Source organism: Bos grunniens, chromosome 11 (genome assembly GCF_055505025.1).
Source record: "Bos grunniens cultivar Pamir isolate PY7600 chromosome 11, Bosgru_T2T1.0, whole genome shotgun sequence".
NCBI classification, from domain to species: domain Eukaryota; kingdom Metazoa; phylum Chordata; class Mammalia; order Artiodactyla; family Bovidae; genus Bos; species Bos grunniens.
In genome coordinates this window covers 44,850,869-44,875,110 of record NC_141175.1, presented here as the reverse complement: position 1 = coordinate 44,875,110, position 24,242 = coordinate 44,850,869, and the positions used below count along the sequence as shown (strand labels likewise).

At 37.6% G+C, this 24,242-nt stretch overlaps 1 protein-coding gene across 5 annotated transcripts in view; it reads left to right on the top strand.

Moving 5' to 3' along the window:
- AFTPH (aftiphilin) overlaps window positions 1-24,242 on the top strand; it is a 74,642-nt gene that overhangs the window by 21,775 nt on the left and 28,625 nt on the right. For 3 of the 5 annotated variants that reach the window (XR_015136718.1, XM_086326341.1, XM_086326340.1), the window contains exon 2: window positions 12,470-14,423. Coding sequence is in view for 4 of the 5 variants with exons in the window: in XM_086326341.1 (XP_086182467.1) it covers window positions 12,501-14,423 (1,923 nt within the window). In the remaining variant the exon portion in view is untranslated. The remainder of the gene's footprint in view (window positions 1-12,469; window positions 14,424-24,242) is intronic. The other 2 variants (XM_086326343.1, XM_086326342.1) reach the window with 1 other exon arrangement.

The following is a 24,242-nucleotide window of genomic DNA, read 5'->3' as shown; positions in this document are numbered from 1 at the left end:
AGGATATTACAGTAAAGATTTAAATAATTTAGACTACTGAAATAACAGGCAACATTTGTAATGCAAATCGATGTTAATTGTTTATATAGTATTTTCTTTCATTTTTCTAAAAAAAAATATTTTTTTTAAACAAGTGATTAATTATAAACCTCAAACATATTGTGGTAAAAAGGTAGTGAGTGTGTGTGTGTGTGTGTGTTCCATTAAATAAAGCTTGGTAGTCCACTCCAGTACTCTTGCCTGGGAAATCCCATGGATGGTGGAGCCTGGTAGGCTACAGTCCATGGAGTCGCGAAGAGTCGGACACAACTGAGTGGCTTCACTTTCACTTTTCACTTTCATGCACTGGAGAAGGAAATGGCAACCCACTCCAGTGTTCTTGCCTGGAGAGTCCCAGGGACGGGAGCCTAGCGGGCTGCCGTCTATGGGGTCGCACAGAGTCTGACATGACTGACGTGACTTAGCAGTAGCAGTGTCATTTGTACTATTTAAGTCAGTAGCATACGTTCAGATACAGTTGTCTTTTCCCTTTTCTTACCACTAACCTTTCTGCTTGTGTTCTTCACCACAACCATCCACTTCCAACTCAGTCCCTATAAAAATGTGTTTGGGGTGAAGGGTCCTTGGTAAAGCTGGATTACGTCATCTGAAAGTGCTGTCTGGCCTTGAAAGTTGATGTATACATTGATTAAGCTGGGCTGGTGTCCTATAAAACAGGGATCCCCAATCCCCAGACCTTGGACCTGTTCCCTAACCAGTGTCAGTCCTTGCCTGCTGGGAACTGGGCTACACAGCAGGAGTAAAAGCAACAGGAGGTGGAAGCAAAAAGCAAAAGCAGGAGGTGAGCAACAGGTGAGTGGAAGCTTCATCTGCCTCCCCATCTCTCTCACATTACCTCCTGCACTATCCCCTTCCCCCACCGTGGAAAAACTGTCTTCCATGAAACCGGTCCCTGCTGCCAGAAAGTTTGGGGACCACTATTGTAAAAGATGGGGATTTCTCTTTGGTGAGTTTTTAGCTTATCCAGAAGGAACTCTCAATGGATGATTCTGGGATTCCCTAGAGGGCCTCTTAGAGACCCCACCATTACCACCAAATGTGTGCTCAAGGTTCTTTGGGGTAGAGGATACTTTGTGTGGATGATGAAGGACAGAGGTTTGGTGGAGGATTCTCTCTCTCAGAGAAGTATGCAGAATCATTCTAAGCACCTGCTTAGAAGCTTTTCCTCTTGTGGTCTTTTCTCTAACTTGGAAGTATCTACAGCCAGTATCCTTCAAGGTACTACTGGTGAGAACTTTTGGGTTACACTATCCTGTTCTATTTCAAAGCCTCTATCTTTTAACAGACTACTACCGGTCCTTTGAATTAGTTCAGAGGTTATGGTCTCAGTCCTTTAACCTTGGGCATTGTTTCATATTTTCTTGGGATTGGTTATAGAAATTAGAAATAAAGTCAACTTCCTGTATCTTTAATGTGGTTACTAATAGTTTTCTTAAATGATTTATTCTTTCAGTGACCTTTTAAGCTGTGTGATTCTGTTTTAAGTTTTTGACTGCACCATGTAGCATGTGGGATCTTAGTTCCTAATCAGTGATTGAACCCAACCTGCACCCCGACATTGGAAGCACAAAGTCCAAACCACTGGACCACCAAGGCAGTCCCTCAGTGACCTTTTAAAAGTCTATGCAGAGTAGTGTGAATGTTTGAGCCAAGTAAGCAAACATTGGCTTAGATCTTGTTAAGGCTAGATTGTGATTTGAGCCACAGACTTGGGTATAAGTTTAAATGTGATGATAGTTGATAACTTAGTGCACAGAATGTGCCGGGTACTTAAGGTCTGTTATCTAAAATCCTCATAACAGCATTGTAGAGTAGGGACTGCAAACTGAAGGCTCAGAGAGGGCAAACTCACATAGTTAGTAAACAGGGAAAGCAGAACCTAAACCTGGTCTCTAACTCCAGATCCAAGATCTTGCCCTCATGCCATACTACCTCTTGAGATATATTATATCTATATAAATACAGCCTTATATTTATATCCCAGAATAAGGCAAGGTATTAATAAGCAAAAAAATTTTTTTCTAGAGTAGTATATTTTTAACTATGGTCATATAGTCATTCACTTGTAACATAACTGCTGTTAATCTAAGTATGTTGATTTTCTGAGAAACACTTTTTGACATATAGCATACACACAGCAAAGCACACAAACCGTAAGTGTACAACAGGATGAGTTTTTATAAAAGTATGTGCCAGTATAAATACTACCCAGTGGAGCGATAGTAACATTATCTCTGTTAGTGTCCAGCAGGCTCTTCAATGCTGCTCTTCAGTCAGTACTCTACCCCTCCCTATCAGTTCAGTTCAGTCGCTCAGTTGTGTCCGACTCTTTGCAACCCCATGGACCGCAGCACACCAGGCTGTCCATCACCGACTCCCAGAGCTTGCTCATACTCACGTCCATCAAGTCAGTAATGCCATCCAACCAGCTCATCCTCTGTTGTCCCCTTGTCCTCCTGCCTTCAGTCTTTCCCAGCATCAGATAACCACTATTCTGAATTACCATCATAGATCAGTTTTGTGTCTTTGGAACCGCAAAGAAATGGAATCATGCAATGTGTATTTTATATATATTTATCTGGTTTCTTTTATACATTATGTCTGTAATACTCATCTGTGTTGTTGCATATTAGTAATAATTCATTTCATTGCCATGTTTGCTTATACCGTGGTTTATTTTAACCATTCTGATGATGTACATTTAGGTTATTTTCAGTTAAGAATAAAGTTGTCAAGAACGGTCTTGTGCGTGTCTTTTAGCACATGTAAATACTCGCTTTTGTGGGATATAAACCTGGTATAGTTTTAGTAAGTACTTCTGAGCCGTTCTCCAAGCGGGCATACCAGTTTACACTCCCGCCATTAAAGAATGAAAATCCCAGTTGCTCCAGTCTTTGCCATCAGTGGCTATAGTTTAAATTGTTCTAATTTTAGCCATCCTAGTGGGGATGTTGTTGTGTCTTGTTGTGGTTTTAATGTGCATTTTCCTGATGACTTTTCATATGCTTATTCGCTTTTTGGACATCCTCCTTTGTGAAGTACTCTTTTGTCTAAATACTTTGGCCATTTTTCTTTTAGATCGTCTCATATCGATTTGTAGGAATTTTTTGCATATTCTGGGTGTGAGTTCTTTGACAGTTACATGTATTGCAAGTATCTTCCAGACAGTGGCTTGCCTTTTCATTCTCTTAATGTTCTCCTGATGGAAGTTTTTAACCTTGAGTCCAATTTATCAATTTACTCTTTTATGATTGCTGCTTTCTGTTGTTTAAAGCACCTTACCTTCCCTGAAGTCATGAAAATAATCTCTTAAATTACCTCCTAGAAGGTTGATTATTTTATCTCTCACATTTAGGCCTACACTCTGTATGGTACTAACTTTTGAGTAAGATATTAGGTAGAATCAAAGATTTTTCTCCCAGTTGATGATCTAGCACCATTTGTTGAAAGCCTATTCTTCCCCCCCCACCACTCTGCACTGGCATCTTGGTTTATCACATGGCCGTATAGCTTTAAACAAAGGCTTGGTATCTGGTTAGGTTAAGTCCTCCAACTTTGTGCTTCTTGAGAAACTATTTTTAAATGGGTTGATAGTCTTAAATGATATCAGCCCCATCCCTCTTTTCATTCCTTTGCCTTCCCAAGCCCATCTTGCCACTTGAGCCCAGAGCTTTCAGCCTGGAGACTCACCATCTTTTTTTTCCCAAGACCATTTCAGACTTGGCTAGAGCTCGTTAGGCAAATGTGGCTCTTCCTCTTGAGAGAGATGAATTCTGAATCACCTTCACTCATTGTACCCCTGTCTTCCTGGCTGCCACTCTGACACAGGGTTGCTCTGACTACCTTTAGGACTACCATGACTACTCAGTCATGAGAGCCTTGTGTAAACTGTGACTTCAGTCTTTCCTAGATATCCCCGTTACTTGTTTACTGTCCTCTAACAGATCTTGGAATCAGCAGACAAGAAAAAGGCAAGTTGAGCATACCCCCCCTTCCCTGCAAAACCCACATGCACACACCCACAAGTGCTTGTTCAGATTGTAAAGAAATTGGATAATAGATAGGACTCCTTGTGTGTGAAGTAAGTAGTTCATTAAGGATGAAGAAATATTTATTGAGGTGGTTGTGTGCCAGGCACAGTATTAATGTCAGCTCATCTATACTTCTGTTCAGTAGAAAGAACTACTTAAAAATCCATATTTTCCTGTGGTTAAAAAAAAATAGTAGATTTGTTTAAGTCAGACTTAATATTTAAATTCATTACACTTAAGCTAAAATGAACAAATATACTTCAGTTAACAAATTTTACTGAATTGGCTTGGGCACAGAAGAATTTCCTGGAAAATTTCAGACCTCCTCCACACTGACTGGTTGGCATTCTTAGCTGAGACCCAGGAGCAGTGGCTCTCTCAGGTTTCTGAAGGGTGAGGTGGACCAGAGCCAAGACCTGCTGACGTGAATGTGCAACCCGTGTTCTTCTCATCAATAGGTGACACAGTTTTGAGGAATGGGGAAACGTTCATAGTCCGGGGGTCTCATAAAGCCTGTTACACCTAAGGAGGAGAGAGAGAATACCTTGCTAAAGTGGGACAAGAAGAAAAACTACTTTCTGTTGTTGGTTACAAAGTTCCTGATTCAGATCTTTGTATTTGCCTTAACATCCCAGTTTGAAGTAAGCCTGAAAACAATAAAATGTTTCATTTTTCAAACAACAGAAAAGGCAGTAGATTAACCATGAACAGATTCTACTTAAACATCACAGATGGTCCTTTACAAATAAAATGTTATAAGAATGTAAAATGATACAGCACTCTGAAAAATAGTTTGGCAGTTTTTTACCAAACTAAACATGCGCTAACATAAGATCCAGTGATCCTGTGCTTGCTCGGTTATCCCAGAGAAATAAGAACCTGTGTTCACACAGAAACCTATATGTAAATATCTTTAGCATCTTTATTATAAATACTATTTAAATACACAGTGTATGTATTATTAATGAGTTGGTGATGGACAGGGAAGCCTGGCATGCTGCAGTCCATGTGGTCGCAAAGAGTCAGACATGACTGAGCGACTGAACTGAACCCACTCCAGTATGCATCTACTCAGGCAGTCCTTACCACAACCCCAAGGGACTCTCAAGAGTCTTCAACACCATAGTTCAAGAGCATTAATTTTTCGGCGCTCAGCTTTCTTCACAGTCCAACTCTCACATCCATACATTACCACTGGAAAAACCATAGCTTTGACTAGACGGACCTTTGTCGGCAAAGTAATGTCTCTGCTTTTTAATATGCTGTCTAGGTTGGTCATAACTTTTCTTCCAAGGAGTAAGCGTCTTTTAATTTCATGGCTGTCATCACCATCTGCAGTGATTTTTGGAGCCCAAGAAAATAAAGTCTGTCACTGTTTCCATTGTTTCCCCATCTATTTGCCATGAAGTGATGGGACCGGATGCCATGATTTTAGTTTTCTGAATGTTGAGTTTTAAGCCAGCTTTTTCACTCTCCTCTTTCACTTTCATCAAGAGGCTGTTTAGCTCTTCTTCACTTTCTGCCATAAGGGTGGTATCATCTGCATATCTAAGGTTATTGATATTTCTCCCTGCAGTCTTGATTCCAGATTGTGTTTCATCCAGCCCCGGACCTTAAGTGCATTATACTGAATGAAAAAAGTCAACCACAAAAGGTTACATGCTGTATGATTCTATTTACCTAATACTTTTCATAAAATTAAAGGAGATGTAGAATAGCTTAGTGGTTGCCCAGGGACAGTGTATTAAAAAGCAGAGACATCACTTTGCCATCAAAGGTCCATATATCAAAGCTATGGTTTTTCCAGTAGTCATGTATGAATGTGAGAGTTGGACTGTAAAGAAGGCTGAGTGACAAAAAATTGATGCTTTTGAACTGTGGTGCTGGAGAAGACTCTTGAAACTCCCTTGGACAGCAAGGAGATCAAACTAGTCAATCCTAAAGGAAATCAGCCCAGAATATTCATTGGAAGGACTGATGCTGAAGCTGAACTTCCAACACTTTGGCCACCTGATGCAAAGAGCCAACTCATTGGAAGAGATCCTGATGGTGAGAAAAATTGAGGACAGGAGGAAAAGGGGGATGAAATGGTTGGATGACATCACTGACTCAATGGACATGAGTTTGAACAAACTCCAGGATATAGTGAAGGACAGGGAAGCTTGGCGTGCTGCAGTCCATGGGGTCGCAAAGAGCTGGACACAACTGAGCAACTGAACAACCTCAACAGGGACAGGAATGGGTTGGAAGAGTGGGGGCAGGTCTGTATCTTGATACTGGTGGTTACATAGATCTGTACATGGCGTAAAATTGAACTGTCAGATCAGATCATTCGCTCAGTCGTGTCCAACTCTTTGCGATGCCATGAATCGCAGCACGCCAGGCCTCCCTGTCCATCACCAACTCCCGGAGTTCACTCAGACTCACGTCCATCGAGTCAGTGATGCCATCCAGCCATCTCATCCTCTGTCGTCCCCTTCTCCTCTTGCCCCCAATCCCTCCCAACATCAGAGTCTTTTCCAATGAGTCAACTCTTCACATGAGGTGGCCAAAGTACTGGAGTTTCAGCTTTAGCATCATTCCTTCCAAAGAAATCCCAGGGCTGATCTCCTTCAGAATGGACTGGTTGAATCTCCTTGCAGTCCAAGGGACTCTCAAGAGTCTTCTCCAACACCACAGTTCAAAAGCATCAATTCTTCGGTGCTCAGCCTTCTTCACAGTCACAAACACAAAAGAATGCAAGTTTTTTTTTTTTTTTTTAATGGTGAAAACAGAATAAAGGTCTGTAGTTCAGTTGATGGTAATACCAGTGTTTCCAGTTTTGCTATTATGCTAGAACTATCTGAGATGTCACCATTAGAAGGAGCTGGGTGAAGGGTGCACAGGATTTTACCGTTTTTGCAACTTCGTTCATCTATTATTCTTTCAAAGTAAAACGTTTTAAAAAATAAGATATGTTATACACGCACATTCATGGAAGCATGATTCACAGTAGCCAAAATGTGGAACCAACCCATCTGTCTATCAGCAGATGATAGTATCACATACAATAGGATTGTATTCAACCTTAAAAAGAATGCAATTCTGACACATGCTGCAATATGTATAAACCTTGAGGACATCATGGAAAGTGAAGTAAACCAGTTACAGAAGAACAAATACTGCATGATTCTTCTTACAGGAGGCACCTAGAGTAGTCAAAATTCCTAGAGACAGACAGTGGAATGGTGGCTGCAGGAGCTAGGGGGTGGGGATGGAGAATGGGGAGTTGTCATTTAGTAAGTACAAAGGCACTTTGATGTTTTGGAGGATAAAAAAGTTCCAGAGATTGATGCTGGTGATGGTTGTACAACAGTGTCAATACACTTAAAGCCACTGAACCATACACTTAAAAGTAGTTTAAATTTGGTAAATTTTATGCATATCTGCTGTAATTTTTAATAAAGCATTATTATTGTGTAAGTAACACATTTTATTATAAAATAGGTATATTTAAATGCAGGCATAAATCTCCTGGGATGCTTTTAACTTTTTTCATTTTTCATCTTGCAGTAATCAGAAACTTATAAAAAGTTGCGGGTTTAGTACAAATAAGATTTTTTTTTTTTCCCAGAACAGTTTGAGACTGTTGCCCCATCTCTTCCAAATATTTCAGTGTGTATACTGAGGACTTCTCTTACATAACCACAACACTACCATCAAAATCAAGAAAGCATCAGTGCATTGCTGCTACTCCTTGGGCTCTGTTCAAGTCTCACAGTCATCCAATAATGACCTATATAGAAAGGGGAGCCAGTTGAGAATCAAGTGTAGTATTTACTTGCCACAGCTCTTTTAGTCAACTTCAATCTGGAACAGTTCCAATTTTTCTGTTACTTTCATGGCATTGATACTTTTGAAGATTATTATAGACCAGTTGTTTTATAGATTATCTCTCAATTTGAATTTGTCTGAAGTTTCATCATGAATCGAGTCAGACTGTGTATTTTTTGGCAGGGATTCCAGAAAGGAGTCTGTGTCCTCATTGCATCTTATCAGGTGGTGGATGCATGATTTCTGTATTTCTGCTTCTAATGATACTGACTTTGATCACTTAATTTAAGTGTCAGTCTTCACCAAGGGAAAGTTACCCTTGTTCCCTTTGTAATTAAGTATGTTGTGGGGAGGTATTTTGAAGCTGTGCAATATCTTGTTCCTAATCAAACTTTCAATTTATTTATTTACATGTTTATATCCATGAGGGCTGATAGTTTATTATTTTATTCAGTGACTTATAATCCATCATCATCTTTATTTTGATCCTGAAGTTGTCCCTGATTTAAACAGTAGTAATCCCTTCAAGCTGGTTTTTGTGTCCTTTTGACATGTCTGCATCATTATGATTGCTTTTAAATTTAAAAAAGGAATTATATTAAAAAGATTCAGAAGGATCCTATTTTAATGATATGGCATAATTTGCTTAAGTAATCCCTCTGGAGCGTTTTGTTTAACGAAAAAAAAAAAATAGAGTTCACATAGTATAGCCAAATTGCCTTCTGTATGTGTGTGCAAGTGTCCCTTTCTCCACACTTTAACAATTGGAGAATATTTTTAAACACTAGGAACTTCATAATTATAGGGAAACTGTTAGAGGCCAAATGACCTTGTACACCCAGCATTAGAAGGAGTTATCAGGAAGCTCAACAAGGGAAGAAAATAGAATTTATGTGTATCTTTTACTGTGTGTATGATTTTCTCTTTAAATCGTCAGGGAAAAAAAAGTATCTTGGAACTAAAGCAGTTATTTCCTTCTTCATAATGCTGATTCTGTAAGGTACACAATTTAAAGTAGATACATTACAATGGGATCTTTTTTCTTCTGGCTTGCTTATTTTTCTCAGCACTGACCAGTCATTAACCTAAAGATCTTTTTGTATTCTGAAGCCATTTTCTGCTAACCAGCTATAACTCAGTAAAGTTGCTTATCAGTGAGCCTCATTTTCCTCCTCTCTGAATCAAATTATGTGGTTTATAAGGCACCTTCTCTCTAAAACTGGAAGATCTTAAGAAATTTTATCCTGAGAGTTGAAAGAATTTATTGTTGTTATCTTGCAAAACTGGTTAAATTTTGTAGTAAACAATTTCCTCTTGTGTCTAACTTGACAACTGTGAGGATCAATTTATTGTTTATGGGCTGTTTTATTCTAGGACTTTGATATTAATCTTCCCTTTCCTTTTACTGATAAGTCTGTCTTGTGACACTTTTGACTGTTTAGTACAGAGGAAAATAATAACTCATACACAGATTCCATTTAAGAATTGAATGTGTAAAAAAAAAAAAAGGAGATATCATGAACTAACAGGCCTGGGAAGAATTATTCAAGAAATGTGACTGTGATAATTGCTAGTTACAAAAAAATTCACTTAGACCTTTGCTTTAGACCATATGCCAAAATAAATTGTAAATTTATTAAATGTAAAAAAAAAACCCTGTAAAATAGAAGAAAATAAAAGTGAATATTTATTAAATTTAAAATTTAAGCCTTTATGACAGCAAAATAATGAAGAAAACTACTAATGGAAAATCAATTTGACCCCTTAAAAGTTAACTTGGGAAGACAGTTTGGCTTATAACATTAATTACACACTTACCATGTGACCCAGCCTTTGCACTCCTGAGTATTCATCTTAAAGAAATGAGGACTCATGTTCACATAACAATCTGTACACAAATGTTCATAGCAGCTTTACTCGTAGTTGTAAAAATACTGAAAATAACCTAGATGTCTTACATGGAGTAAATGGAAAAACAAACTGTGGTGACATCTGTATAGTGGAATCAGTTCATTTCACTTGCTCGGTTGCGTCTGACTCTTTGTGACCCCATGAATTGCAGCATGCCAGGCCTCCCTGTCCATCACCAACTCCCGGAGTTTACTCAAACTCAGGTCCATCGAGTTGGTGATGCCATCCAGCCATCTCATCCTCTGTCGTCCCGTTCTCCTCCTGCCCCCAATCCCTCCCATCATCAGGGTCTTTTCCAGTGAGTCAACTCTCGCATGAGGTGGCTAAAGTATTGAGGTTTCAGCTTTAACATCATTCCTTCCAATGAACACCCAGGACTGATCTCCTTCAGAATGGACTGGTTGGATCTCCTTGCAGTCCAAGGGACTCTCAAGAGTCTTCTCCAACACCACACTTCAAAAGCATCAATTCTTCGGCACTCAGCTTTCTTCACAGTCCAACTCACATCCATACATGACCACTGGAAAAACCATAGCCTTGACTAGACGGACCTTTGTTGGCAAAGTAATGTCTCTGCTTTTGAATATGCTATCTAGGTTGGTCATAACTTTCCTTCCAAGGAGTAAGTGTCTTTTAATTTCATGGCTGCAGTCACTGTCTGCAGTGATTTTGGAGCCCAAAAAAATAAAGTCTGACACTGTTTCCCCATCTATTTACCATGAAGTGATGGGACCAGATGCCATGATCTTCGTTTTCTGAATGTTGAGCTTTAAGCCAACTTTTTCACTCTCCTCTTTCACTTTCATCAAGAGGCTGTTTAGTTCCTCTTCACTTTCTGCTATAAGGGTGGTGTCATCTGCATATCTGAGGTTATTGATATTTCTCCCGGCAATCTTGATTCCACCTTGTACTTCTTCCAGCCCAGCGTTTCTCATGATGTACTCTGCATTTAAGTTAAATAGTGGAATGCTACTTAGCAATAAAAAGGAATGAACTGTGGACACATACAACAACATGGATGGATCTTGAGGGCATTAAGGGGAGTGAAAAAGCCAACTTCACAGGGTTACATATTACATAATTCCATTTAGATAACACTCTTGACATAGCAAAATTATAATGATGGAGAACAGATTAGTAGTTTCCAACAGTTTGGGTTTATGGAAGGGCATGACTATTTAGGGATTACACAAAGGACTTTATACTGATATTATTGAACTATTTTTGCAACAGTTCTAACCCCAATTATAGTGACAGTGAAATCTAATCTGCATGTATAATCAGTTTCATAAAACTGCGCAGACACCCTAAGAGAGGAAAAGTGATGAAATCTAAACAAGGTCTGTAGCTGATTTAATAGGTTATACGGATGTCGGTTTCAGGATTTGATCGTGTACTGTTGTTTACCGTATTCTTACTGAGGGAAACTGGGTGAGAGCATATGTGAGAACTCTGTACTATTTTTACAACTTCTTGTGAGTCCTAAGCAATTTCAAAATGGAAAGTTATAAAAAATTAAACTATGGTATATTCAGGTAATGGAATATTATTCAATAGTTTAAGAAAATAAATTTTTCAAGCCATGAAAAGACATGGAGGAAGAACCTTCAATACATATTACTAGGTGAAAGAAGCCAATCATACAGTATATACAAGCTACATACTCTATAAGTCTAATTAAATAACATTCTAGTAAAAGCAGAACTATGGAGACAGTAAGAAAATCAGTGGTTGCCAGGGTAGGGGAGAGGGACAGATGAATAGAGGAGGTGGAACACAGGATTTGAGGGACAGTGAAACTATTCTGTGTAATACTGTACTGGTAGATGCATATCTTTATGTATTTGTCCAAACTCAGAATGTATAGCACCAAGAATGAACCCTAATATGAACTATGGACTTTGGGTAATAATGATGCGTCAGTGTAGGTTCATCAGTTGTAACAGATTTACCACTTTGGTAGAAGATGTTCATAACAGAGGAGACTGTGCAAATTAATGGGAGTAGGATCCGTATGGGAAGTTTCTATATCTTCTGCTCAATTCTGTTGTGAACCTGAAGCTTCTCTGAAAAAATAAAGTCTTTAAAATCAGAAAAAATTAACTTGAGTCAGAAATAAACATTGAAAAGCAAATTGAGGAAAATATTTGCAGTCATTATGAGAGACAGAATTTTCATTTTATTTATAAAGAATTCCTACAAATCCACAAGGCAAGCCCTGAATCCCCAGTGAACTAGAAGGAGAGTCTAAGAGAACAAGCAAGTGCCCCAAGAGAGACTCTTATAGATGTACTTTTGTAAGTGTTTATTTGAAATTTTCTGGAATCCTCAGATTCAGTAATATGCTACCAATGCCCTTGGAAACATACAGTGTAAAAGCTGTTTTGTTTTGGTTTTTTTGCCATTATATTATAGCTGTGTAATCTTACCTAAGATAAAAATAGTTGTTTTTTTTTAGGTTTTTTAAAAATTTTTAAATTTTGAAAATTCAATTTTTAATTGAAGGATAATTGCTTTACAGAAAAATAGTTTAAAAAATAAAAAGCAGAGCACTGTAAATTTACACTGTTTTGAAGTTTCTTTGAGAGAATTCTGAATGACTTTGTTGTATGTAATCTGTTCCCTAAAAAGAAATCTTTTTTTTTTTTTTCCAGGTATAAATTAAGTATTGAAAGCAATTGAACAATGGAGCCAGACATCATTCGAATGTACTCTTCGTCCCCACCACCACTAGACAACGGAGCTGAGGATGATGATGACGATGAATTTGGGGAATTTGGTGGGTTTTCTGAAGTTAGCCCGTCTGGTGTAGGGTTTGTTGATTTTGATACACCAGATTACACTCGTCCCAAGGAAGAGTTTGTACCTTCAAACCATTTTATGCCAATTCATGATTTCTCAGAAAATGTAGATAGCCTTACAAGCTTTAAGTCCATTAAAAATAGTAACGATAAAGACATCACTGCTGAACTTTCTTCTCCTGTGAAAGGACAGTCTGATGTTTTACTTTCTACCACCAGCAAAGAAATAATTTCATCTAAAACTTTAGATACTTCCATTGATGGCATAGAAAGTCCACGAGATAAAGAAGTGGAGCAGAGACAGAATGTTGGAACACCTGAAAGTTTCTCTCCAGGAGATTTTAGAACTGACCTGAATGTTGTTCATCAGAACAAGCAGTTAGAGAGCTGCAATGGTGAAAAGCCGCCTTGTCTGGAGATTCTAACAAATGGGTTTGCAGTGTTGGAAACTGTAAATCCTCAGGGAACAGATGATCTGGACGCTGCAGCTGATTCAAAAGGACGAAAGCCTCTTAGCACTTATAGTACTGAGTATAATTTAGACTATGCACCTAGTCCTGCTGAGGAATTTGCAGATTTTGCCACATTTTCCAGAAAAGAAAGGATACAACTAGAAGAAATAGAATGTGCAGTTTTAAATGATGAGGCACTAACCATTCAGGAAAACAAAATTAATAGAGTCAATGAACTGAATTCTATAAAAGAAGTGTCTTTGGATAGAAGCTGTGATGATAAAGGAGACACTGCTAGAAAGGATCAGGTTTGTGTTTCAAAAATAAGCGTAACGAGTGACAGGGGTTTCAGCAGGGGAAAGCAAGGCCTTCCCACATTGCAACAAGATGAATTTTTCAATTCAAGTGTTCAGTCAGAGGCTTGGAGTTTGGCAGACCCAGCTGAAAATTCAGAAGCCAGTAGGAGAGAACAATGTAAAATTGAGGAAAATCTTGATATATTCACTTCTAAATGTTCTGATCTGTGCATGGTTTCTACTAAAACTTTGGATGCAGATGATGAAGTTGGTTCTTCCAAAGAAGAAATTAGAGGGTTTACTGACTCCCAGAGCCTCAGCTTTGATCCTACAGAAGAAAATGTTTTAGATGATTCTGTGAGTGTAAAAAATGGTGATAGTAGTAATGACTTTGTGACTTGCAACGATACCATTGAGGATGATTTTGGTGACTTTGGCACAGCCAGTGGCACAACTCCACCTTTTGTTACTGCTGGTACACAAGACTCAATGAGTGATGTCACTTTTGAAGAGTCCTCAGAGCACTTTCCACATTTGAGTGAACCAGGTGATGACTTTGGAGAATTCGGGGAATCAAATACTGTCTCTTGCCAAGAGGAAATTATATTTACTGAGTCAGACCTAAAACAGACTTCTGATAGTTTATCAGAGGGATGCAGTTTGGCAAGAAAACCTACTGGGACAGGCACTGAACCTATTTCAAAACTGGAAATTGGGCAAGAAGGTGAGTTTGGAGACTTTGATTCTGTGCCAAATATTCAAGATGACTGCAGTGCTTTTCAAGACTCAGATGATTTTGCGGACTTCAGTTCAGCTGGTCCTAGCCAGGTTGTAGATTGGAATGCTTTTGAGGATGAACAGAAAGATAGCTGTTCCTGGGCTGCTTTTGGAGACCAGCAAGCCACTGAATCTCATCATCGAAAGGAAGCCTGGCAGTCACATAGGACAGATGGAGAGATTGATACTCCGGGAACCCCCAAAGTGCACAGTGTCTCCTTAGCAGCTTCCAAAGGAGCAGTTGCTGGTGGTCATTTACACGAAACAACCACTTCAGTTCAGGTATTTACTGATTTTTCTCTGTTTTGTATAACAATGCTGTGGAGGTCTGTAATTCAGCTTTTCAAAGAGCATTTTGTAATTGGGTACCTGTTAAAGGAGTCTCTTTATGATACATAATGTTTGCCAGATTTGTAGATTAGTTACATGTTTCACAATCACTTGATTAAAGAGACATTCCTATAATAATGCTTGGTAAGATTTTTCTTTATCTGTTTCTTTAATATTTATAGAAATTCATCAACTTAGTTTTTTGGTAGATATAAATACCACTTATGTAAAAATTCATTAATTAGCTAATGAACTATTCCACCAAATCCTTCAGTTTCTACCTTATGAGTGATTTTACAAGGTTAAACTAAGATTTAAGCTTCAGAAAATAATCTCTTAATTTTGTCTAGGACAAATTTTGATTGTAGACAAGAGCAAGCAGAATTTGAAACCTCAGTCTGTGCTGAAGGCTATAGGGACTTGAAGGTTAGAAAAAGGATTTGAAAAAAGCAGATTTGGGCCTCAGAGTTTAATAGCTAATAAAAGACCTGGGATGAGGCTGTGAGATAAATTAAGGGTTAGACATAGAACAAGAGGGCTTCCCTGGTTGCTCAGATGGTAAAGAATCTATCTGCAATGCAGGAGACCGGTGTTGGATCCCTGGGTTGGGAAGATTCCCTGGAGAAGGGAATGGCAACCCACTCCAGTATTCTTGCCTGGGAAATCCCATGGACAGAGGTGCCTAGTGGGCTACAGTCTATGGGGTCGCAAAGAGTAGGACACAATTGAGGGTTAGACCTAGGACAGGAAACAGCCATACCTTGACTTAATGTGACTGTTTATTTGCTTAAAATTTCTTGCAAATGTGTGTTTATGTTTACTTTTCTTAGGAATTAGCCTTGTCAGGGAGAATATTTGTACCCCTTAGCCCTTGTCCTTTATCTTTTTCTGGTCCAGAATTTCATAGAAGATTCATTAAGGTTTATTTTGACCTAAAGTAGCCCCTAAAGTAGAGGTGCAGTATGTTATTCAGATTGTTCCGCAGTCCTGAGTTGTACCCTGTGCTACATTTAACCTTTCCTCAACCCTAGGAGTGTAGAAGAGAGCATTTCCTTGAAAATCACTGCTTTTTATTGATACATGTATTATTACCAAGTATTAACTTGGTCCACAGGCCTATTTTAAAGATACTGAGAATCAGAATCAACAAATTCTTCAGTTATCTTTTGCTAAGCAAACCATTTTCAATTGAAAATATTTCCGAAGTCTGGTTAATTGAAATGGTTATACATCATTGCTTTGATATCTCTAATACATTAAGATTTTATAGAAATTATGGTACCACCCATTGGAGTGCACAACGGATCACTTTTCATTTGACATTGAGTGTCTGAATAGCTTAATTTGCTAATTCTGTTATTACATGGTTTGGCTAATATGTATTATTCTTGTTGAGTAATTCATTATTGAATTCATTATTGAGGCAGAAGCTTACAATTTTAAACAAAGAGTGAATTAATTATATAACGCAAAGCAAAGACTATTGGTTTTTGACCTAATCCTTTCCCTGTTTACTTTCATCTTACTAGAGTATAGGGTGACACTGGTATTGGATGGTCTTTAATTTATAACCTTAGAACTTTAAACATTGTCATTATATAATGAATTTTTAAAGTATAACCACTTAAAAAAGGATTTTTTTTTTGCAACCTATGAACTGATTATTTATGTATAATTTGATAACTAGATATACTAGGAGGAAATAAAGTACATGGGCTTTATGGAATCTTACAGATCTGAGTTCGAATTTTGACTCAGTGTCGTATAGCATTATGATTTTGGACAAACTACTTCTGAACTCAGTTGTCTATAAAAAGTAGATAATATCTGTTGCAGCAGACTTTTGTGAAGATAAAAGGACAGTAAATCTTTTAATGAGTGAAAAAAATACACTGAAAAATAAGAATCTTGTAGTATGGTTCTGTTTTGTAAAAATAAAACACAAATGGTATAGATATAGCAGGATGCATTGACTTCCTGAGATTTGTCTGGTTCCATCCTCAAGCTTTTCTTTTTGCTGAATGGGTTATGCAAAATGAGCAAAACTTGGAGATGGATGTTATAAAGGAGAAACTGCTGGAAGTGGGGCTAGAAGAGGAATTTGGAAAGGAATTGAGTTGGGGAGATGGAAAGTGACTTTCATCCTTATCCTGCTATTGTGAAGGAGGCCTGTGACCTGTAATTTCTTCCTTTTTCAGAATCTGCTGAAATGCACATTAATCTAGTTCTCTTAGAGAGGAATAGATTTACTAATATTTATCCTAAAATCTTTATCCTAGCTGCTACCATGTAATGGGGGACAGTGCAGAAATCCTCACATATTAATGTAAACATTGGGGTTTTTTTTTTAATTGTAAGTTGTAAAACTTTGATTGTAGATTGAATCTTACCAAGATACAGCAATTCTGTCCTGAACAGAGTGCCATCAAAGTGTACTTTGACAGAATGTTGTGAGAGTCTTTTAGAATTCAGAGCTCAGTTAATGCAATTAAGCAAACACAGGCAACAGTTCATTGTTTGTGAAGTCAGACAAATGATATAGTTGTTATTTGAAATTTGACTTTTCACTATGTATGTGACATTGTCCAGGTCCCTATTTTTAGTACTTTCCTTTTTCAGCCTACAAAGGGATATCTTAACATTTTAATAAAATATATCTTTCCTAGATTGAGACAATCAATTATTGCAACCTTATTGCAATAATTTGTTACTTAGGAAAGAGTCTAGAAAAAACTCTTTGAAATTTCTAAAATGCTCCTAGTCAACCCAATTCTCAAATGTGATTCCAGCAAGCCTCAGAGGGTTCAGACCTTGATGTAAAAACCATAATGACCATTTATTGAGAAATATTCTTCCCCCTCAGTGAATTTTTTTTTTTTCTGAGAGCCTGGAGTTCAGTTTATTTCATTTTCCTGTTAACATTCTTATAAATTGTAGAGAAAAGCAAATTAGTGCTGTCTCTAGTGTACGAATTAGAAAAAGGTCAAAACTATTTTTCACTTTTGGGGCTAAGAGTTGAACAAAATAAAATGACAATAATAAAAATCTCCTTACTTTGAAAGCAGTGTTTTTTCAAAAGACCATTATGTATATTGTTCTAACAGTTTTATTTTTTTTAATCTGTTAATCTTCTAGGAAGGAACCTTTATTGAAATAGTCAAGATGCTTTTTCCTAGATATATGGTAAAGGCAATAATGTCATGAACACTGCATTAAACCCTGAGCTTTTGTAAAAATTTTAAAATGTTTCTCTGGGTGTTATTTGAGAATTTAGGTAATTGGGGTAAGTAATCTCTTTATATTAATTGACTATAGAAAAGAAAGCTATGAATCATTTTCTTTTATTAGCCATCTAACTGATAACACTACTGGGAAAATGTTATTAGAAGAAGATTTATCTTGAGAGCTTTAAAAATTGAATGTCCCGAAAAAGAAAAAGAAGAGAATCACTAATACTTTGGCTTATGTTATTTTGAGATTCAGTTATTGGTTTGCTTAGCAGAGCCAGCATTCTCATACTGAGTGTAATGACATATTCACCTTTGTTTATTTAATCACCTGCCTGATATTTGTGCAGGTTTTCCTTTCTGTAGGTAAACACTTGAACTTATGACTGAAAACATAAGTAAGCAACAAAATAAAGAAATTAAGTAGTCAAAAGGTACAACCTCCCAGTTACAAAATAAATCAGTCCTAGAGATGCAATGTACAGCATGGTGATGAGTTAGTAATACTTCGTTTTGTTTTGAAAGTTGCTAAGAGAGTAGTTCTTAAAAGTTCTCATCACAAGAAAAGAAAAATATGTGACTATGGTGATCATTTTGTAGTATATACACATATTGAACTATTCGTATGAAACATAATATTATAAGTCAGTAACATCTCAATTTGAAAAGAAAGAAAGAAATGGAGATTTTAGGCGTTATAGCTCTTTGCTTGCTTGAAGTATTTGGACAGCAATTACTTTTGTTTTATTTCCTTCAGAAAATTTGAATTTCTGGTCTTTAATTCCAAAATAGAAATACTTTATTAGATTTATCCAGAAATTGTGCAAAAGCAGCAAACCATTTTTTTAGAGCATAGGGAATTGGTTACTCTTCTTATATAGCTTGAAATTAGGGATTGATAAGTATACAATTGTAGATTGTACTTGATATCTTACTTAATATTTAATGATGGTAAGGCATAAGATAGCCTCTTAAATGGAAGATTAAATTGCCCAGTGGATTTTATGTTTCTTCTAAACTTCCACTTAAGAACAAGACCTAATGCTATCAATATTAAAACTGTTGACACGATCGACTACTGTTTGTAAGGAAGAAAGGAAAACTAACTAGAAATATGTTGAAGGAATTTTAGAATTTACCTTAAAAAATCAAGGTGCTTTAAAGGAGGTGTGCCTTTGTCTAGCCTAAGAGCCAGATTCTAGGATCTTTGGTGCTGGCATTATACACTCCTTTGGTACTTTGAATGAGTTTCAGTACACAGTCTCTTTATACCCCAGTGTAGTCATTTATACAAAACAGAGGTGTATTAGTCAAAGGTTCTCCAGAGAAATAGAACCAGGAAGTTGGATGCATAGATGCATGCATGCATGGAGAGACAGACTGACCAGTTTTTTATAAGGAATTTGCTCATGCAGTTATGGAGGTGATCATGGACATCCTAAGATCTACAGTCCGCAAACAGTCTTCAATTGATTGAAGGCCATCCATATTAAGGAAGACAATCTGCTTTACTTAGTCTACCAATTGAGATGTTAATCTCATTCAGCAACACCCTCACAGATATATCTAGAAAAATGTTTGACCAAATGTCTGGGCACCTCTTGGCCCTGTCAAATTGATGCATAAAATTAGCCATCACAAGAGGGAATAATACCATATGTCCATATATAGTTTTCAGTATTTTTGGAAGACCTGTAAACCTGTTTGTAACTGAGCCATATCAGCTGAGAAGCCCTGTATTAGATAGTATGACTTGCGTCAGTGAATAAAATGAAATGATTGCTTGTATATCTGAGGGCTTTCTTCCTCCAAACCCAGACATGGAGATAGGACAGAACTGGGAGTGAGTATAAATCAGGCTTAGTGCTTTGCCCTCATTGATGAATTAAAACATTTGGTAATCATTTATTTGGTAATCATTTTTGCTTTCCCAGAAATCCTGTATGGGTTGAAGAAAATAAAATATAGAGACATCCAAGGTAATAAAGACCCTAATACGTCTTTCCTAATAGGAAAACAAATATATGAGAAATGAGAAAATTGGGAAAGATAGAGAAATCCTATAAAAGCCAGTGAACCTTTGGAAGGTAGTATAGCCATGACCACATATGATTTTGGGCTTCCCTGGTGGCTCAGAGGTTAAAGCATCTGCCTGGAATGCGGGAGACCCAGGTTCGATCCCTGGGTCGGGAAGATCCCCTGGAGAAGGAAATGGCAACCCACTCCAGTACTCTTGCCTGGAGAATCCCATAGACGGAGGAGCCTGGTAGGCTACAGTCCATGGGGTCGCAAAGAGTCGGACACGACTGAGCGACTTCACTTTCACATATGATTTTTGTGAGCCCCTTCCCCATAAATTCTGTTTTATAACTTGGTATAAAAATGAGTATGCTGATATTAACTATTAAAATGCTCTCATGAACCCTTAAAATTATTGTGGACCCCAGGCCCTGTGCCTACTGCAGAAGTTGGTCCTGGTTATAATACAGTTCAGTTCTGTCGCTCAGTCACATCCGACTCTTTGTGACCCCATGGACTACAGCACGCCAGGCTTCCCTGTCCATCACCAATATCCAGAGCTTCCTCAAACTCATGTTCATCCAATCAGTGATGCCATCCAACCATGTCATCTTCTGTTGTCCCCTTCTCCTCCTGCCTTCAGTCTTTCCCGGCATCAAGGTCTTTTCCAGTGAGTCAGTTCTTCGCATCAGGAGTTTCAGCTTCACCATCAGTCCTTCCAATGAATATTCAGGACTCGTTTCTTTTAGGATTAACTGGTTTGATCTCCTTGCAGTCCAAGGGACTCTCAAGACTTCTCCAACACTACATTTCAAAAGCATCAATTCTTTGGCACTCAGCTTTCTTTATAGTCCCAACTCTCACATATGTGACTACTGGAAATACCATAGCTTTGACTATACGAATTTGTCAGTAATGTCTCTGCTTTTTAATATGCTGTCTAGGTCAGTCATAGCTTTTCTTCCAGGGAGCAAGTGTGTTTTAATTTCATGGCTGCGGTCACCATCTGCAGTGATTTTGGAGCCCAAGAAAATAAAGTCTGACACTGTTTCCACTGTTTCCCGATCTATTTGCCATGATGAGAAATTATTGATACCTAAAAATCAAGGCTCTGGAGTCACCCTCCTAGATTCAGATCCAGGTTCAGCACTGACTTGCATTAGCTACTTCCCCTGAACCTGAGATGTAGAGAACAGTAATAGGACTTACTTCAAAACTCTCAAGATAAAATGAAATTGTACATGTGAAGGTGCTTAGCACAGTGTCTTGCACATAACAAGTATTTAATAAATGTTAGCTGTTCGTGAATAATCTCAGAAATACATTTCTTTAAAATGGCTTTTAAAGGTGCAAGAAACAGTGTTGCCAACTGTTTTGGTGAATAGCAAAATGTAATAGGCAAATGATAATTTGTGTAGGATACCCCTAGTTGGCCTGTATACTCATCTGTCAGACTATCTTGAGAGTGAAACTGCTGCTTCTGGCTAGTTTCCCTTCTCAGAATAGTTTTGACAAGTAGGAATTCTTCTGAGCACAAGTGCACTTCTCTGTAAGTAGCAAACTTTCTCCCTTGGCTTCCTAGCACTGGACACAACAGAGAAAATAAAATGGAGCCTGGTACTTGCCTGGAAGAGCAAGTACCCCACATTTGTCAGAGCCCAAGTTTCTTTAAAGGTTTAATGGCCAGATGCGCTGCTGTTTGCAGGCTGGAATTTGATATGTCAAACGTGACAAACATGGCTCAGTCACCAGTTTTCTAATTCTAAATTCAAGAGAGAACTGATGGTTATTTTTCCTCTTTGAAGTTGAAGGCATTTGAAATTCAAGTAACTGGAGTGGGTAGTTTTTTATTTAGTTGCTATTTAGTTACTGTTATAACTTCAGCTAAATATTTGATATGCTAAATGTGTGTGTACTTTTTTTTGTTACCATCACATTGATTAGGAGTGCAACACTGACTCTTTAGTAAAAATTTACAGTTTACTTTGTCAGAAACTAAATTGTAGTGTTAGATGAATAATTTGCTCATGTATAGTAGACTAAAGTGAAAGTGAAGTCACTCAGTCGTGTCTGACTCTCAGCGGCCCAATGGACTGTAGCCCACCAGGCTCCGCTGTCCCTGGATTCTCCAGGCAAGAACACTGGAGTGGGTTGCCATTTCCTTCTCCAGTGCATGAAAGTGAAAAGTGAAAGTGAAGTCGCTCATTCGTGTCCGACTCTCAGCGACCCCATGGACCGCAGCCTAGCAGGCTCCTCCATCCATGGGATGTTCCAGGCAAGAGTACTGGAGTGGGGTGCCATCGCCTTCTCCGATAGTAGACTAAATCAAAGTTTAAAAAATATTTCACTTTATTGACTTTAAGGCTGTTGCACATGTTAAATTTCCTTGGCTGGCAGTGTTGAGGGAAAAATTGCATGACAAAAACCTGAAACCTTTGGCAGTATCAATCTTGCTCAAAATAGCAGTGAGTTTTTTAAAATTTAGTGTCTGATTACAGTGTTTTAGAAAATCCGTTGTTTTTTTTTTTTTTTCCAAGAAGTTTGCCTGCCTGATCACAGGAGAAGCTATTCTTGCGGTAGGTTAGTTTCTCTTCTTCTGGCATTAATGTTATATTCTTATACCTCTTCTACTTACTAAGTTATTTGGACTATGTTCCATCACATCTTTGAGCTTTGTTGTGTTTCTTGGGAAGTAAAGCACTTAATACCCCTAATGTGTGGTTTATACTCTTTGTATTTCATAATATGATCAAGATATAAGTCACAAATGCCAACTATCAACCAAAATGATCACCAATTTTCAAAATTTAAAATCCTCAAGAAGTAGCAATAACAGATTCTGTTTATATAAGCAGCTCTTAATGACATATTTTTACTTAGGTACTTGACTCCTAACTTGATAGGAAGACCTTAGGGAGCGCACAGAATATTTGGTTATTTAATTTCTTATTACAATATGGTAGAAATTGATATAAATTGAGACAAGTATTTTAATCATGATATAGAATGTTAAATAGTGGTAGAGAAATAGCCTTAATGAGATTTGAACCTAGTTTTGACATTTATTTTATTCCTTGGCATGCCATTTTGTCTGTATGTGTCATCTGTATAACAACAGTAGTCATAAAAGCTATCACTTCTTGAGAACACACTGAGTGTCAAACATTCACTCCTCTAATTTATTATTCACCCTGTGAGGTAGGCCCTGATAGCTTCTGTTTATAAACTCTGAAACTGAGTCTCAGCCCCTTGGGTCCACAGTCCTCTACTGAAGTATTATAATTACATCAGCCATTTACTTACTGGAATTAACTAGTAGTAAATGAAATTTGGCAATGCTTATTACCATGAACGAAATACAACCCTTTTAGCATCAAACTGGTCTTGTGGATAGTTAAAACAATATACTTTAAAAAATAATGATATTATTTATATGTGGAATCTAGAATATGATACAAAAGAACCTATTTACAAAACAGAAACAGACTCATAGAGAACAGACTTTGGGCTGCCAAGAGGGAGAGAGAGAGAGGGATGGACCGTGAGTTTGGAGTTGACGAATGCAAACTGTTTACATTTAAAATGGATAAACAACAAGGTCCTAATGTATATTACAGGGAACTATACTCAACATCCTGTGATAAACCATAATGGAAAAGAATATTTTTTAAAAATGCATATATGTGTATACCTGTCACTTTGTTGTAAGTCAGATTGGCACAACATTGTAAATAAACTATACTTTAATATACAGTTTAATTTTTAAAAATAAGATGTTAGGAAGTTTAATTTTAATCAGAATATGTTAATTCTGTTAGCTGCTTTCTTATTGAACTGTTAAAGAGTTCCTCCTTATGGTGGGTGGTACTGTTCAGTTAGTGGATTCTGGTTATTTGAATCTTCATTTTAAATTTTTGGCTCTACCTCAGGGATCAGCATGGAGAAGGAAATGGCAACCCACTCCAGTGTTCTTACCTGGAGAATCCCAGGGACGGGGGGAGCCTGGTGGGCTGCCATCTATGGAATCACACAGAGTCGGATACTGAAGTGACTTAGCAGCAGCAGCAGCAGCAGGGATCAACAAACTATGGCCTAGAAAACAAATCTGTCCTGCTGCCTGTTTTAGTAAACAAAGTTTCATTGCAACACACCCACACTTATTTGTTTATGGATGGCCTGCAATACAAAATATATTCACTATCTGGCTTTACAGAGAAAAAAATCTGCCAACTCCTGCTCTACCTCATTCAACAAAAAGATTTGAAGCAATTGACTTGTCATATCTAATCCTAAAGTCATATGGAACTTTCCTTTAAAATTTCCATGTAATTTTATTATTTATGAAAAAAGGTTGGGGAAGAAGTTTAAAGCAAAGTTTGAAAGTGATTAGGTTTAAATAACATTCTATTTCTTCAATACATTCCACTGATGTGAGGATTTGCTTACTAGTATACCTAAGACTTTGGTGACTCAGATGGTAAAGGATCTGCCTCCAGTGCAGGAGACCCGGCTTTGATCCCTGGGT